At 45.1% G+C, this 16520-nt stretch overlaps 1 protein-coding gene across 5 annotated transcripts in view; it reads right to left on the reverse strand.

Annotated features, from left to right (window-relative positions):
- NOC2L (NOC2 like nucleolar associated transcriptional repressor) overlaps positions 1-16520 on the reverse strand; it is a 160617-nt gene that overhangs the window by 79936 nt on the left and 64161 nt on the right. For all 5 annotated transcript variants that reach the window (XM_063943126.1, XM_063943125.1, XM_063943128.1 and 2 more), the window contains exons 7-8: positions 11330-11408; positions 9057-9167 (exon numbers count right to left, since the gene is read on the reverse strand). In XM_063943126.1, coding sequence (XP_063799196.1) covers positions 9057-9167; positions 11330-11408 — 190 coding nt within the window. The remainder of the gene's footprint in view (positions 1-9056; positions 9168-11329; positions 11409-16520) is intronic.

Here is a 16520-nt window from a genome sequence, read left to right on the forward strand (position 1 = left end):
CCAAAATATAAATGAAGTTGCACATAATTTATCTACAGCTGAAAGAAAAGCACTTCACGATTTGGGGGGATATCAAGACATCGTGATCCGCTGCGCGGATAAGGGTGGAGGCATTGTAGTGCAGGATTTGGAAACGTACAAATCGGAAATATACAGACAACTATCGGAACCCTTGGTATACCAACTATTACAACAGGACCCCACTAAGATTTACAAAAAGGAATTAGATGACATCCTGACTGAAGCAGTTTCCAATAATCTCATTACCAAAAGCATACAGGATAGTCTGACTCAAGAGTGGCCTAAAATTCCTGTGTTGTATACGATCCCGAAACTCCATAAGAATGCATCTTCACCACCGGGTCGCCCTATCATTTCTGCCCGCGACTCACTATATTATGGGGTTTCTCAATATTTAGACTTTTATTTACAACCTTTAGTGCAAAAAGAACACACTTTTTTGAAGGACACCACTGCGTTTCTTCTACTGTTGCAATCCCTTTCTCCATTACCTGACAGAAAATTGATGTGCACCATTGACGTCACCAGCCTCTATACTAGCATTCCGCAAAAAAGAGGTATGGAGGCGGTCCGTAGGTTTCTGGTACATAATGTCAACTACACTGGACCTGACATCAATTTTTTCATGACATTATTGGAACTCACCTTATCTAGAAATTATTTTGTCTTTGATGGAAAGTTCTATGCACAGACATCTGGCTGTGCTATGGGGTCATGTGTGGCCCCAAGCTTCGCCAACATTTTCATGTATGACATTGAAAAATGTTTATTTTTCGGTAATAATGAGATCTCAAATCAAATTTTTGCTTTTTGTCGCTACATCGACGATATTTTTATGTTATGGTCAGGGTCAGAAGAGTCATTTGTTGAGGCCATAACATACATCAATCAGTTAGATCCTGATATTAAATTCACATACACAATGAGTTTTACTGACATACATTTTTTGGATGTGGCAGTTCATCAGGATGATGGCAATTATTTACACACTTCTGTGTACTTCAAGGACACTGACCGAAATACAGCATTGCATGCGGATAGTCATCACCCGCCGTCGATGAAATGGGGCTTGCCCTATGGGCAATTTCTCAGAATTTTTCGCATCTGCAGCAGTAGGACAGATGCTGAAGTTCAGATTGATTTGATGATGATTAAATTTCTACAACGGGGTTATCATCTTAAGTTATTGAAAGAAACAAAAAGTAAAGTGTTGGCCTTAGATAGACAACAAATGTTATTGAAACACTCTAAAGATCCGGTGCAGAACAAAATTATTTGGACACAAGATTATTCCACCAGCAGTTCCGAACTCATGAAGAAAGCTAGGACGATCTGGCCGATTATCTCCGAGGACAAGGCCTTACCCATGATGAGAAAACAATCCATTCTCCCCTCATATAGGGGTATATGCAATAGCGGGCGAAATCGCGGCAATTATCGCCGTTTTTTCAATTCGACCAAATTCGCCAGGTGAATTCCGGAAGGTGGCTTCCGGAATTCACCATATGCAATGAAAAACGGATTCGCCAGAGTCGCGGGCGAAAATCGGCCGATTTTGCGGATTTAACCGCGATTTTAAAAAACGGGAAAAAACGGGGAAAAACCCGAAAAAAAAATGGCGTGGGGTCCCCCCTCCAAAGCATAACCAGCCTCGGGCTCATCGAGCTGGTCCTGGTTCTAAAAATGCAGGGGAAAAATCGGGCAGGGATCCCCCGTATTTTTAAAACCAGCACCGGGCTCTGCGCCTGATGCTGGTGCCAAAAATACGGGGGACAAAACGAGTAGGGGTCCCCCGTATTTTTAACACCAGCATCGGGCTCCACTAGCTGGACAGATAATGCCACAGCCGGGGGTCACTTTTATATAGTGCCCTGCGGCCGTGGCATCAAATATCCAACTAGTCACCCCTGGCCGGGGTACCCTGGGGGAGTGGGGACCCCTTCAATCAAGGGGTCCCCCCCCCCCAGCCACCCAAGGGCCAGGGGTGAAGCCCGAGGCTGTCCCCCCCCATCCAATGGGCTGCGGATGGGAGGGCTGATAGCCTTTGTGTTAAAAAAAAAGATATTGTTTTTTCCATTAGTACTACAAGTCCCAGCAAGCCTCCCCCGCAAGCTGGTACTTGGAGAACCACAAGTACCAGCATGCGGGAGAAAAACGGGCCCGCTGGTACCTGTAGTACTACTGGGAAAAAAATACCCAAATAAAAACAGGACACACACACCTTGATAGTAAAACTTTATTTCATACGCCGACACACACATACTTACCTGTGTTGACACGCCGACTGCAACGATCTCCGACGATCCGAGGGTACCTGTCAAAAAATTATACTCACCTTCCAGCGTCCAGAGGTCCAGAGGTAAATCCACGTACTTTGTAAAAAAACAAACCGAACACCGAGCCATACCGGACTGAAAGGGGTCCAATGTTTTCACATCAGATCCCTTCCCCCGAATGCCGGGACATCACGTGACTCCTGTCACTGATGTCCCTTCAGCCAATCAGGAAGCGCTACTGCCGTGGCGCTCACCTGATTGGCTGGACGCCGTCTGTACTCTGACAGCGCCTCGCAAAGCCGCTCCATTACTTTCAATGGTGGGAACTTAGCGGCTAGCGGTGGGGTCACCCGCCGGTCAGCCGCTGACCGGCGGGTGACCTCACCGCTAGCCGCTAAGTTCCCACCATTGAATATAATGGAGGGAGCTGTGCGATGCGCTGTCACAGCGATCAGCCAATCAGGTGAGCGCAACGAAGTTGCGCTTCCTGATTGGCTTAGAGACCTGTCAGTGACAGCTGTCACTGACAGATCTTAATCGTGGAAAGGTGTCCCATGTGTCAGCATGGGACCCCTTTCAGTCCGTTTTTGGTGCGGGTAAATGCGCTTTCTTTTTTTGCCAAGTACGTGGATTTATCTCTGGAGCCTGTTGAGGTGAGTATATTGATCTTTTATTTTCAGGTACCCCGGGATTCTACATGGAGAAGAGGACCGATGTCGGCGTGTGAACATAGGTAAGTATGTGTGTGTCGGCAGTGTGTAATAAAGTTTTACTGTCGACGGTGTCTGTGTCCTGTTTTTATTTGGGTATTTTTTTTCCATTAGAACTACAGGTACCAGCGGGCCCGTTTTTCTCCCGCATGCTGGTACTTGTGGTTCTCCAAGTACCAGCTTGCGGGGGAGGCTTGCTGGGACTTGTAGTACTAATGGAAAAAACAATATCTTTTTTTTGAACACAAAGGCTATCAGCCCCCCCATCCGCAGCCCATTGGATGGGGGGGGACAGCCTCGGGCTTCACCCCTGGCCCTTGGGTGGCTGGGGGGGGGGGACCCCTTGATTGAAGGGGTCCCCACTCCCCCAGGGTACCCCGGCCAGGGGTGACTAGTTGGATATTTGATGCCACGGCCGCAGGGCACGGCATAAAAGTGACCCCCGGCTGTGGCATTATCTGTCCAGCTAGTGGAGCCCGATGCTGGTGTTAAAAATACGGGGGACCCCTACTCTTTTTGTCCCCCGTATTTTTGGCACCAGCACCAGGCGCAGAGCCCGGTGCTGGTTTTAAAAATACGGGGGATCCCCTGTCAATTTTTCCCCCGCATTTTTAGAACCAGGACCAGCTCAATGAGCCCGAGGCTGGTTATGCTTTGGAGGGGGGACCCCACGCCATTTTTTTTTCTGATTTTACCGTTCCAGCAATAAAAAAAAAAAAAAAAAAAAAAAAAAAATATTATTTTAAAAAATATATAAATAATATTTGTGCCTCCCCCAAAAAAAAAAAAAAACCTAATCCCTTCTAATATAAATAGATCTGCTATTCCCAAAAAAAAAAACACCAAAAAAACCATGTTTAAAATTTTTTTATTTGTTTTCACCCTCCAAAGTGTGGCGGATTGAAAATCGCGAATTTGCTGTCTAAAAGCACTGCAGGCGAATTTCCAAACTTGAATTGAATATGCTGGAGGCGAATTGCAGCATCTGTACCATTGCAGAAAAGGCGAATTCGGAAAAAGGCGAATTGAGAAAAGGCGAATTTTGACGGGCCGTTTTTTTGCGAAAAATGACTGCACTGCATAGGCGAATTGATTTTTGGAGGCGAAAACGTCCCGGAATTCGCCTTTTTTGCCAATTCGCCCGCTATTGCATATACCCCATAGACGGGGTAGGAATTTGAAAGATATAGTGGTACACAACGATATCACCCACTTTACCCCAGTTAAACCCACCCATTTTCTGTCTCGTAAACCTGGTAATTTCAGGTGCTTAGGATGCACTACTTGTAGTGCACTAGAGGTTGGAGATACATTTAGACATCCACGATCTGGGAAGATGTTCAAGATAAAGTTTCCCCTAACATGTACAAGTCGTTATGTTGTCTATTATATCCGTTGCCCATGTGGAAAATTCTATGTGGGCAAAACAACTAGGCAATTTAAGGAGAGAATAGCCCTACACCGTTCTGCGATACGAGCAGCATTGGACGGCAAAGGGTCGGAACAACCGGTGGCTAGACATTTCAAGGAATGCCAGCATAGTCTAGCCACCATTAAATATAAAATGATTGATTGGATACCTCCCAACATCAGGGGTGGTAATCGTGGACGTCAATTGCTTCAGCGGGAGTCCAGATGGATCCATTGTCTTCAGACTGTTCGACCACATGGTCTTAATGAAATTTTGTCTTTTTCTAGCTTTTTAGGATAATTGTATTTACAGTATTCTTTTATGTTTGTTTAGAGCAGATTTGCACACGGCATGTTATTAACTATGGGATGTATAGCTTTATGCTATACATCATTATCTATTGGATTTACATTAATCTTCAAATATATTTGATCTCTATAAATTACAGCCGTTTGCATAAATGCTCTATTATGTGCTATATTCAATGCTTCACCGGGTCTTGCATAATGATCCCCTTCACGGAGGTGTCATGCATCTATTTTATTTTTTATTTTTTGTTTTAGTGTATCACCATGGTGATGGTTTGCACGTTGCGGCCCCCGCCCCCAAGTGATGCCGGTCCGTAGGCGCCGACGGGAGCCAGTGACGTCATCGGTCCACGACGGGTGCGGGAGCGCACAGTCAGCACGAGGTTGGGGTAAGGTATAAATGTTTGTTATAGTACCTGTATCTGGTTGTCTTGAAAAAAGAAGTAAATTCTGAAACGTTGACAATCCACCAGCTTCAGCTGTCTGTCGGTTGAATATATTCAAGTCTCTGTGAGTGCCGTCCAGCTGGTTCATTTGTATGTATGGTACGTCCAGGTCGGGCACCGGAGCAGGCTGTGCTTTTAAGTGTGGAGGAGTGCCGAACATTCTTGGTTTATATATATATATATATATATATATATATATATATATATATATATATATATATATACACACACACACACACATATATATATATATATATATATATATATATATATATATATATATATATATAGCGGACGGATCGCAATTACCGGCGGGTCCCACCTGGGGGACACATCTCCTCCCTGATGTGCAGCTACATGATCCTGGAGACAGTCAGCGGTGATGTGCCTGATGACCGGTGCGCCTCCGCTGCAAGTACCCGGGAACATGGCCACAGGAGCATGCAGTGCGGATGGAACCGCAGCATGCAGCATGCAGTGCGGATGGAACCGCAGCATGCAGTGCGGATGGAACCGGTGCATGCAAGAGGTGATGGAACCGCAGCACAGAATGTCAGAATGACATAAACAGTGCTGCGGCCATTGAAGTCTTCTTTGAAAAGCTCTTTTCAGGGCTGCCTAGCGCAGCCCCACCTGTTAGCACCAATTTACAAATTGAGCTCCAGTGCCAAACTGAGCTCCAGTGCGGTGTTATAGAGGAGGCGGTGCAATGCATCCTGGGAACAAAAAAAGAAAAATAGTGTATTGCGCTAGATGTATTAATTAATAAATATCAGGTGTCTGCTTTGACTTCACACAAACAATAAGGGAACTTGATTGTATAAAACATAATATAGTAAAATAAAATTTAATACACACACACTTAATTCTATAATCAAAAATTATTAAGATCAAATATTTCCATCTCCTTGATAAAGAACACTCTGACCGCAATATTATACTGAGCTGAAATAGCAACACTGTGTCAAAGTCTTTAAACAAACCCGCCAGGACTGTTAGTAAAGTGCTACAATAATACAACAATAGCCAGTGCCTAGAGTAAAGTAGTAACAAGGTTTCTCCTTTCCTACTGCTACTGGCGTCCCAGTGCAGAGGATTAAGCTGTGATGATAATTACCCGAACCTGCGGGAAATGTCCGTTGTTACAGCAAAGTTCACGGAGAGTGTCCTTGTAGTATGCACAAAATTAAGCACTGCTGCTGATGTATGTAATACAGATCTCCTCACTGTGCTGGCGGGCAGGTACGGCACTCGGCTCAGATAAGGACCGCTGGCTGGAGCGCTCAGGCTGGTACACTCGGTCAGGTAGTTCTATCGGTGTTACCGTCAATGGGTGGAACTGGGAGAGAGGACGTCAACGCGTTTCGTCCCGTTACAAATCGGGACTTCCTCAAGACTAAACCACCCATTGACGGTAACACCGATAGAACTACCTGACCGAGTGTACCAGCCTGAGCGCTCCAGCCAGCGGTCCTTATCTAGGCGGTAGGCGAGTGCTGTACCTGCCCGCCAGCACAGTGAGGAGATCTGTATTACATACATCAGCAGCAGTGCTTAATTTTGTGCATACTACAAGGACGCTATCCGTGAACTTTGCTGTAACAACGGACATTTCCCACAGGTTCGGGTAATTATCATCACAGCTTAATCCTCTGCACTGGGACGCCAGTAGCAGTAGGAAAGGAGAAACCTTGTTACTACTTTACTCTAGGCACTGGCTATTGTTGTATTATTGTAGCACTTTACTAACAGTCCTGGCGGGTTTGTTTAAAGACTTTATGACACAGTGTTGCTATTTCAGCTCAGGATAATATTGCGGTCAGAGTGTTCTTTATCAAGGAGGTGGAAATATTTGATCTTAATTTTTGATTATAGAATTAAGTGTGTGTGTGTGTGTGTGTGTGTGTGTGTGTGTGTGTGTGTGTGTGTGTGTGTGTGTGTGTTAAATTTTATTTTACTATATTAAATGTTATGTTTTATACAAGCAAGTTCACCTATTGTTTGTGTGAAATCAAAGCAGACACCTGATATTTATTAATTAATACATCTAGCGCAATACACTTTTTCTTTTTTTGCTTTTGTGGTTTTGGGGATCTTGCGAATCCTCTAGTGTTTGCAGCTGATGTTGGACTTAAATTACATATTAACTAATATTTATTGGTTATTTGCGCCGGGATATGGGGTGTTTTTCACCCCTGAAAATTGGCATCCTGGGAACAATCAAAGCTTTAGCCTGTTGGTGCCTCGGATCAAGATCCAACTTTACACTCCAATGTTATTCTCTGTGGAATACCAGTGTACCCCGCTGCAGAAAGTGAAAGATCTCACTCAGAAGGGACGATCTGAGCGATATCTTTCACAACCTTATCCAGTATGTACACTCAGTGCCGTTAATGATGCGTGCTCTCGCACATCGTTAATGACCCCATCCCTCGTCTGAACATGTACAGACGAGGGAGGTTCTCATTGATGATAGCCATGCTGTAGATGCAGCATCGCCGTCGTTCGCCCCACCACCCCGTTTCACCATCGCTCCCTTCCCCGCCGGCATCGGCAAATGTGTATGCATTTGCCGATGCCGGCACCCTGCCAATATCGGTGTCGGTGGGGATCGGCTAGTGTGTACTGGGCTTTAGTCTCACTTAAGAACACTGTATATTTTAAAAACACTCTACTACCGCCCCCCATCCTCCCCTATATTCTATTTTAATAACATACCAAGTGCAGCAGAGGACAGATGAAATCTCGCACAGCCCTCATATAGATATATGACACATCCCCACCCAAACACATACTGTATAGGCGTCAATCCCTAGTGTCCTAACATTTATCATATTAATAACTGAAAATGGAGTACACAGATTGTCAAGTAGAAAGACAAATAGTCAGTGTATATGGAGCAGTGTTCATTAAATGCTGACTAATCACCAATGTTCAGACATTTGCAGTGGATGGCTCCGAGTGCGCGTGTAATATAGCTACAAGTTAGATAGTTAAAACTCTAAGCTTATACCCCTTTCAGACTGACAGAGCCGGGTCACACTGCATTTAGACCTGGGATCGACCCGGGACAGCTCCGTTTACACTGATCCCGGGAAATCCCTGCAAATACATATGTATGTCATTAGAAATGGACATTTTTCTGGCTCACATGGCACCTTCGAGAACTGCTTTTTCAGAGTCTTCATTTTATTAACTTGCTGTTTGTGTATGGATAATTCCTCTGGCTTCAAGCAGCGTTCCAATGTTCTTATAAATAATAGCATCCTTCTCTGTGCCTGTTATCTGTCTCTTTATTTCCTCCTCCCCCCTTATGCTGAGCAGCTCTCTGATCTCCTGATCAGTCTAGGTAGCCATATTGCCTGTCTCCTCCGCTTCCGGGGCTTCTCCTCCGTTTTCCCGGGCTCTGGATGATGACAACATCTTTTCTGAGCTCAAAAAAGCTCCAATGAGATACCTTTTAACAGTCCCGTGTACTGAATACCAGGTAGGGCCCATTCACACTGCACCGCATCCCGGGTCGATTCCGGATTCAACCCAGGTCGAGACCTGGGATGAAATGCCGGGATGCTGGACCCGGGATATTCTTTCAGGACCCTTTCACACTGAGCAAATTCCCGGGTTGATGCGTGTTCATGTGCAATAGCCCGGGAAATATTTGTCAGACTGAAAGGGGTATTACATGTCTAATGTAACACGGAATAATTTGTGGAATGGTCCCCATCTGACATGAATGGTCCCATCTGACATGCAGCACGTGAGATGGCACGATGCAATAAAGGGTGTGTGTAAACGATACACCGGATGTACACACTATGTGAATGCACAATATATCATATAGGGTACCTGCATATAAACACGCACACAAACCTTAAGTCACTCACCTTTAGGAGCTGTCGGGTGTGTTTTGGAAAGCACAGGTAATAATGGACTGTACTGTTAACATGCTGTAGAACAGCCGCACAGACTGTGGCTTCTGTGAGACAACTGAGGAGCTGGCGGGAAGAGAAACATGCAAGGTTACAACACAGAGCGCTTACATATAAACACATACATTGATGTAGAAGAGTCTACAGTTACTTCTAGACCAACAATTGCCAAGGAACCTCAGCTGCAGGATTCTACCGATGTGTCCTCGTACATCATTGCTGCAGTCGTGCCAAACCGCCCCAGGTCCCATGAGACTCTGCTAGAATCAGGCGTCTATTTGCTGAAAACGCATCTTAGTCCCAACACAACGCGGCTAGGACACACCAGGAGACTGTGCTGCTTAATTTGATATGAGACACTTGTATATCTGTGTGCAAGAGTCTCTAAAGCTGTATACAAAGTGCTACAATGTAGCAGACAGCTTTTTCCAATACAAGTTCCATTGTGCTCCACATATAGACTTAGTCGCAGACAATATACAAGTGTCACAGCAAATTAGTCAGCAGTGTCGCCTGGTGCATCCTAGACTCATCACCATGCAACTAAAATGCAATTTCGGCAAAACAAAGACGCCAGATGCTAGCGGAGTTGCTCAGGACCTTGCGGCCACTCGCACCAGGCATCTCACACTGCGTGGCGTATTGAGGCTAGATGTATAAAGACGCATCTATATGTAGCAGCTTCCAGTGCTATTTTGCCCTGCTCATCTCTACTGCGTCTGTTGGTAGCAGGCATCAGCTTAGTGATCTGGCTGCTGTGTGACACTGCAATGGATTAATTCTAATTCCTTCAGCTCAGGAGGAAGGCAGCTATTTCTGCCTGTTCACTATTATTATTGTAAATGACTAAATCTAAGCAGTGTATGCAACACCACTAAACCACAGGTATAGCACACGTCAACAAGCCCCAACTCTGATGCCCAATAAAATGAACACATACATTCTCATCATGCTATTAATTTTGTGACATAGAACCAGGTACACTTGTGGTTCTGTCCATAGAGAATACTAAGAAACACTAGAGACAGTAAAAGGACAGTAACGCTAGTACAACGTATCCCTTAACACAAATCACTTAATGGCAGTTTAGCCCAAATGAGATCACCATTAAAGCACAAAAATATCGGACCAGCCCATCAAAATGACGAAGCATCATAACAGTGAAGTCGGCGCCGGCAGCAGTGCACGCAAAACACTGGAATCCCCCCCCCCCTTTTCCCCCGAGAGGTGAGGAGCAGTGTTAGTCTAATTATATAGGATGTGTATAACTTTTTAACATACAGAAAGCAGTGGGTTTACTTACTAGGCAGCTGTGCTACATTACCCTGGCATTTATCAGGTTAAAAAAAAAAAAACCAAACTTCAAAAATTCAACAGAAAGAACAATATAAATCAGGGGGTTCAACTCCAATGCTCAGATACCACCAGCAGGTCATTTTTGTGTATTTTTTTTAATCATGCACAGGTGAGTAAATGTGTTTTGCTGGGCCAGAAATTTTCCCAGCTGCTTCCACAGACAGAAATCCTTAAAACATGGGGGGGTATAATTCAGACCTGATCGCAGCAGCAAATTTGTTAGCAGTTGGGTAAAACCATGGGGGGTAATTCAGAGTTGATCGCAGCAGGAATTTTGTTAGCAGTTGGGCAAAACCATGTGCAGTGCAGGGGAGGCAGATTTAACATGTGCAGAGAGAGTTAGATTTGGGTGTGGTGTGTTCAATCTGCAATCTAATTTGCAGTGTAAAAATAAAGCAGCCAGTATCTACCCTGCACAGAAACAAAATAACCCACCCAAATCTAACTCTCTCCGCACATGTTATATCTGCCCCCCCTGCAGTGCACATGGTTTTGCCCAACTGCTAACAAAATTCCTGCTGCGATCAACTCAGAATGAGGGCCCATGTGCGCTGCAGTTGTGGCAGATATAACATGTTCAGAGAGAGTTAGATTTGGGTGGATTATTTTGTTTCTGTGCAGGGTAAATACTGGCTGCTTTATTTTACACTGCAATTTAGATTGCAGATTGAACACACCACACCCAAATCTATCTCTCTCTGCACGTTATATCTGCCCCACCTGCACTGCACATGGTTTTGCCCATCTGCTAACAAATTTGCTGCTTGATCAGGTCTGAATTAGGCCCATGATCTGTTGGGAAACTTGAGGTTGGGAACCACTGATGTAATCATAACTGGTCACCCAGTTTTAGCAGTGTGAAGTAAGGTTACCTGGATGACAGAGTTTAAATACATTTTAATATCCAAACGCAGTTTCTTCCAAAGTGCACTGTTTGACGGATTCAACAACCTTAAAAAAAAAAAAAAAATCATGTTTAGCGAGTATCACATGCTGTAAAACTCAAATACTTTAATCCCTTTGCTACTGAAGGTTCTCTCACTCTTGTACCGAGCCCATTTTTATCATTGCTTGTGCTATATTCGTCATATTCCAATATGATTTTCTAATGTAGTACCCTCACAAACTTTATCTTCATTTTTGTCAGAGGACACTGTATTGTCCGTAAGTGGCATTAGACTTTTTGCTCCAGCAAAAAAGCCATAAAATGTAACCTAAATAGGTAAAAATAAAATACTTTGTGGTTCTCGCTTCGACACTAATCCAGTATTCTATACGCTGGTTTTCAGAATATTGATTTTTTTTTTTTTTTGGTTCATTACTACTTTTCACTGTCAATTAAAACGCTTACTATTTGATGGAATAATAGGTAGCAGACAAAGGCCTGCAATTATTTATACTAGAAAACCTACCAAATTGAGTGGACACAATTGTATACGGTTTTTCTTATTGTTTGGTTGACATTAACTACTAAAAGGGGCACATTAGAGGAGGTTTATCAAATCTTGGAGAAAGATAGTGATGTTGCACAGAGAAACCAATCAGTTTCTGCCATTTTTATGGCACTGTAATACGAGAGTTACAAGCTGTGACCAGATGATCTAGCTCCATCAGGCTATCACAGATTTTTGTTACACTGACTCAGAATATCAGGGATTCCCTCTTACCATCAGTAACTGCTTGCTACTGATGTCATCCACTGTGCAGTGGACAGGTAACTCACCACTACCAAGCTCCTACACCAGCACATGGAACCGCTTACTTCAACCCAGGCCTACACTAGCACGTGAAACCACTACTCCCAGGTTTCTACCTCCTGCACCTGGAACCGCCTACTTCTCGTAATATTTAAACACACTGCTGCAACACCTTCTGCTTGGTGTCAGCTAATTCCCACGGGTCTCAAACCATGGACCAGTCCCTGCAGTGTAGATGGCAGAGGGATTGATCTTGGAGACACTGGGCTCAATCCAAAGAATAGAATAGCGTTTTGCTCCATTCTGATGGTCGCAGGATACAAGCAGATGCGGCGTCTTAAGGCAAGATGTTTATTGCTCAAAAGGCTTTAAAGAGGCTAAGGGCCTAATTCAGCAAGGAACGCTGCTGCAGCAGAGTTCGCATGCTGCTGCCCTGTGCAGTGCGCGCATGCTCACACAGTGAGATGCGATGGCACCTCACATGTGCGAACACCTCTGCCTGATTGATATGAGGAGGCGTTTGCAGGCGGGGACGTTGCGTCTGCATTTCGTGGGTGGCAGGGTCTGTACAATGAAGGCGTGTTCGGATCGTTTGCAACCCAAAAGATGGCGGGTTGATGTCTGCCTTAGCAGCTAGGCTGCGTAGGCAGAGGGCAATCCCAAACATGCGAGAGCATCACCGTTGTGCAATGCTCTTGCATGTTTCCGGGAAGGGGGGGGGGGGGGGGTAGGACCTGGCATGTGGGGCGTACTTGCCTTGTACTGGGCGTCCCCCTGCATGTCAGTGTAATGGGTTGTAGCTGTGCGATTTTTTGCACATCTGCAATCCATGTTGAATTAGGCCCTAATGCTAGCCATACATCAGACCAACTTTCCTCCAACCATCCAACTGACCAACCCTCCAACTAAAACGGTGCCCCACACACCTAACCAACTTTTTCATCAGGCCAGCCAACTTCTCTCCAACTTATGATGTCACAGAAGGCGGACAGGTTTTGCCTACTTCTGCATATTTTGCATAAATGTTAGGTTTTGGGTTTTTTTAAATAGTGAATTACTGGTCTTAGCATTTGCTAAGTTTTATTTTTAAAAGTCAGTGTATTTTATTTTTTGATTGTTGAACTACAGTTGTCAGCATGGCCTGGTGAAAGGGAAAGATGCAACTTCTTGTTTTTTAGTGGGAGCATCCACAAATACTGGGATTCCTGAGATGTACCATCCGTCTCTTTACTCTGATGCCCAGCTTCTCTCTCCCTCCTCAGATACCCAGCTTCAGTTCCCACCTAAAAATCCCAGATCCCGTCTCTGCCCTCAAACACCCAGCTCCCCTTTCCTTCCCATGCCCAGCTCTCCTGATACCCAGCTCATATCTCTCTGCTCCAAAACCCTGCTCCCCCCTCTCATCTCCCTCCCATGCCCAGCTCACCCCTCTCCTTCTTCTGATGCCCAGCTCCTATCTCTCTTCTCCGACAGCCTGCTCCCCTCTCCTGATGCCAAGCTCTCCTCTGCTTCTTCTGATGCCCAACTCCCATCTCTCTTGTTTAGTTGGGGGGGGGACTTCCCCCTACACCTGAATGATTAGTTAGGAAAATCAAACAGGTTTGACTTTCCCAACTAGATGGACAGACCGTTTCTGGCCGTTTTTTAGCGTGTGGGAACAAACGGCTGATAATCGTTTGCTCCCACACACTGCCAGATTATCATTCCAACCAGCGAACTAGTTGGTTGGTTGGAACGATATCTTCCGGTTGTATGGCTAGCATAAGTGTCTAGCATAGTGTTGTTACAGCAGAAGTACAATCCTTCTTGATGCTGCAGAGGATCCACAGAGGGCTCACATGCCCCGTTTTTAATTTGGTTGCAATAAACAATACCACCGGGGGTATGCACACATTTAACACCATCTCTTATGGACAGTGGAGTGGTCACTCCTCTGTGCCTGAAGCCACCCGGTGTCCAGGAGCCAGCATGTCTAGAGTTGGGGGATAATTCTCTCCAAAACTAACTTCCAGGATTCTGCGAGGGGGAACTTAACACCTTCTCTGGCTGACTTTGGGCTCCAGAGACAGGCAGACAAGAACCCCAGGCACAAGACTCATGCTCATCGAGTGGAAGCTCTTTCAGGATCCAGGCAAATAATTAGCTAGGTGTGTTGGCCGGGTGTGGATCATTAGATCGACAGTGTCTAGGTCGACCACTATAGGTCGACAGTCACTAGGTCGACAGGATTTTCAGGTTAACATGTTCTAGGTCGACAGGTCAAAAGGTCGACATGAGTTTTTCATGTTTTTTTGGTGTTGTTTTCTCCGTACAGTGACCGTGAAGCCCAATTGGTGCACCGTGTCCCCTCACATGGCAAGCGAAGGGAAAGGTGCCTCGCTGCGCTTGGCACATGTTACCATTCCAATCGTAGTCCACGTGGATCGTTAAGTATGAAAAAATATGAAAAACTCATGTCGACCTTTTGACTTGTCGACCTAGATCATGTCGACCTAGAAACCCTGTCGACCTAGTGACTGTCGACCTATAGTGGTCGACCTAAACATTGTCGATCTTCAGACCGGATCCCGTGTTGGCCAGCTCTTCCTGAACACTCTCATACCACTTTCAGGCATGAGGCTGCAGAGGAAGCCATCCCGTTTACCTGGGAAGGGTGCTGGGGGAGCCCACAGAGCACTCCGAATCCCCTAGACCACCAAGAAGAGAGGGAAAGTGCATTTCACTTTAAATACATTGCAAAAACTACACAGTTAACTAGATGCACTCTGTGCCTAGTGCTCAGCACTAGGCTTCACATATCCAGGCACCTATATAGCACAATATACATTTTAAATAGTTATTTTAATATATGCTGTTTTTACACTAGTTCAAGTGCTGGCTAAACCGTGAGCTATTCTACGGTCCCCAGCACTCTGCAGCGCACAAAGGGGATTTTTCAGATTTGGTATCTAACCCAAAAAGTAAGCAACTGGGCAAAACCGTGTTACACAGCATGCGGGGTAGATGTAACATGTGCAGAGAGAGTTAGATTTGGGTAGGGTGTGTTCAAACTAAAATCTAAATTACAGTGTAGAAATTAAGCAGCCAGTATTTACCCTGCACAGAAACACCATAACCCACCCAAATCTAAATCTACCTGCACATGTTATATCTGCCACACCTGCAGTGCACATGGTTTTGCCCAAATGCTAACTTTTTTGGTTTGTTAAACCTGAATAAGGGCCACAGTGCCCTGTGCTCAGCAATGGGCTCCCCCTAATGCAGCCTGGGAAATGCTGGTACACTCTCCCCTGGTATAGTGCAGCACAACGGGGCTTAATAGCCCAAGTTGCTATAGACACTGGACTCAGTACAGGCTCCGGTACTCTGCTTCGGCCCCATCTCAGACCTAGGGCATGGGGAGCTGGCTCTCCCTGTCCCCCAGCATGGAGCTACTCAGCCCGGTTAACTTGTAGTGCTGGGCGGCAGGAGGTAAACTCCCAGTCCCCAGCGGTCGGCACACAACCCTGCAGCTCTGACACTACATAATGGCTGCAGCAGCGCTTCATATACAGTCACACTGCCTCACCGCAACTGCCGGAGATAGTTCAGAGCTATGGCGTATTGCACAGCCTGAAAAATGCATATATTTAAACAAACGGAACCTTTAAAAGATGGCGCTGCAACATGAACATTATCTTGAGTGCGTGGCCACCATACTGGCCACATGGGAGTGGGGAGTCGGCAACAGGACTGGAACCTGGCCACAGAAGGTGATTGGTTGGTACTTTATCTCTCCCCACTTTTTCTACTCCACTGTTTAAAGGTGGGACCAACATCATTTAAGCAAGGGTTTCCCCACTTGTTGAACTAGTATTGGGGTGAGGCACATTTGCTGAACCAGTATTGGGGTGATGGGACACAGTGTCTTCACACATCTGTAGAAAAACATCAGAGGTGAACATCAGACTAAGGGGTTGCATCATTTGAAAGGACTACTCTCTCAAGAAGTGAGTGCCCCGTCATGGGCCAATGCAGTTATCGGAATGATAGGGCATGTAGTGCCCTCTCACCGATAAACTACAAAACTCATGTTTTCATACGTAATTGTTTTATGTAAAATTGTATTTATATGCTTTACAATGAACTGTAGTGCAATGAGGTGCCTTTAAATAATGAGGACTATGATAATGTTAAACATACACTTCAGCAACCAACGCATTCGCATCAAATGGATTTTTTAACAGACCTAAACATATGAAAGATGGAAGGCCAACTTTAAGGCATGGTCTTTTTAGAAAAACAAAAAAACAGATTAAAATTCTAAAAACCTATCAAGAGGTCACTGTAATTGTAAACTAACAGTCATTCAAGGATTAAAAGGTAC

This window comes from Pseudophryne corroboree, chromosome 10 (assembly GCF_028390025.1).
Source record: "Pseudophryne corroboree isolate aPseCor3 chromosome 10, aPseCor3.hap2, whole genome shotgun sequence".
In the NCBI taxonomy this organism is placed as follows: domain Eukaryota; kingdom Metazoa; phylum Chordata; class Amphibia; order Anura; family Myobatrachidae; genus Pseudophryne; species Pseudophryne corroboree.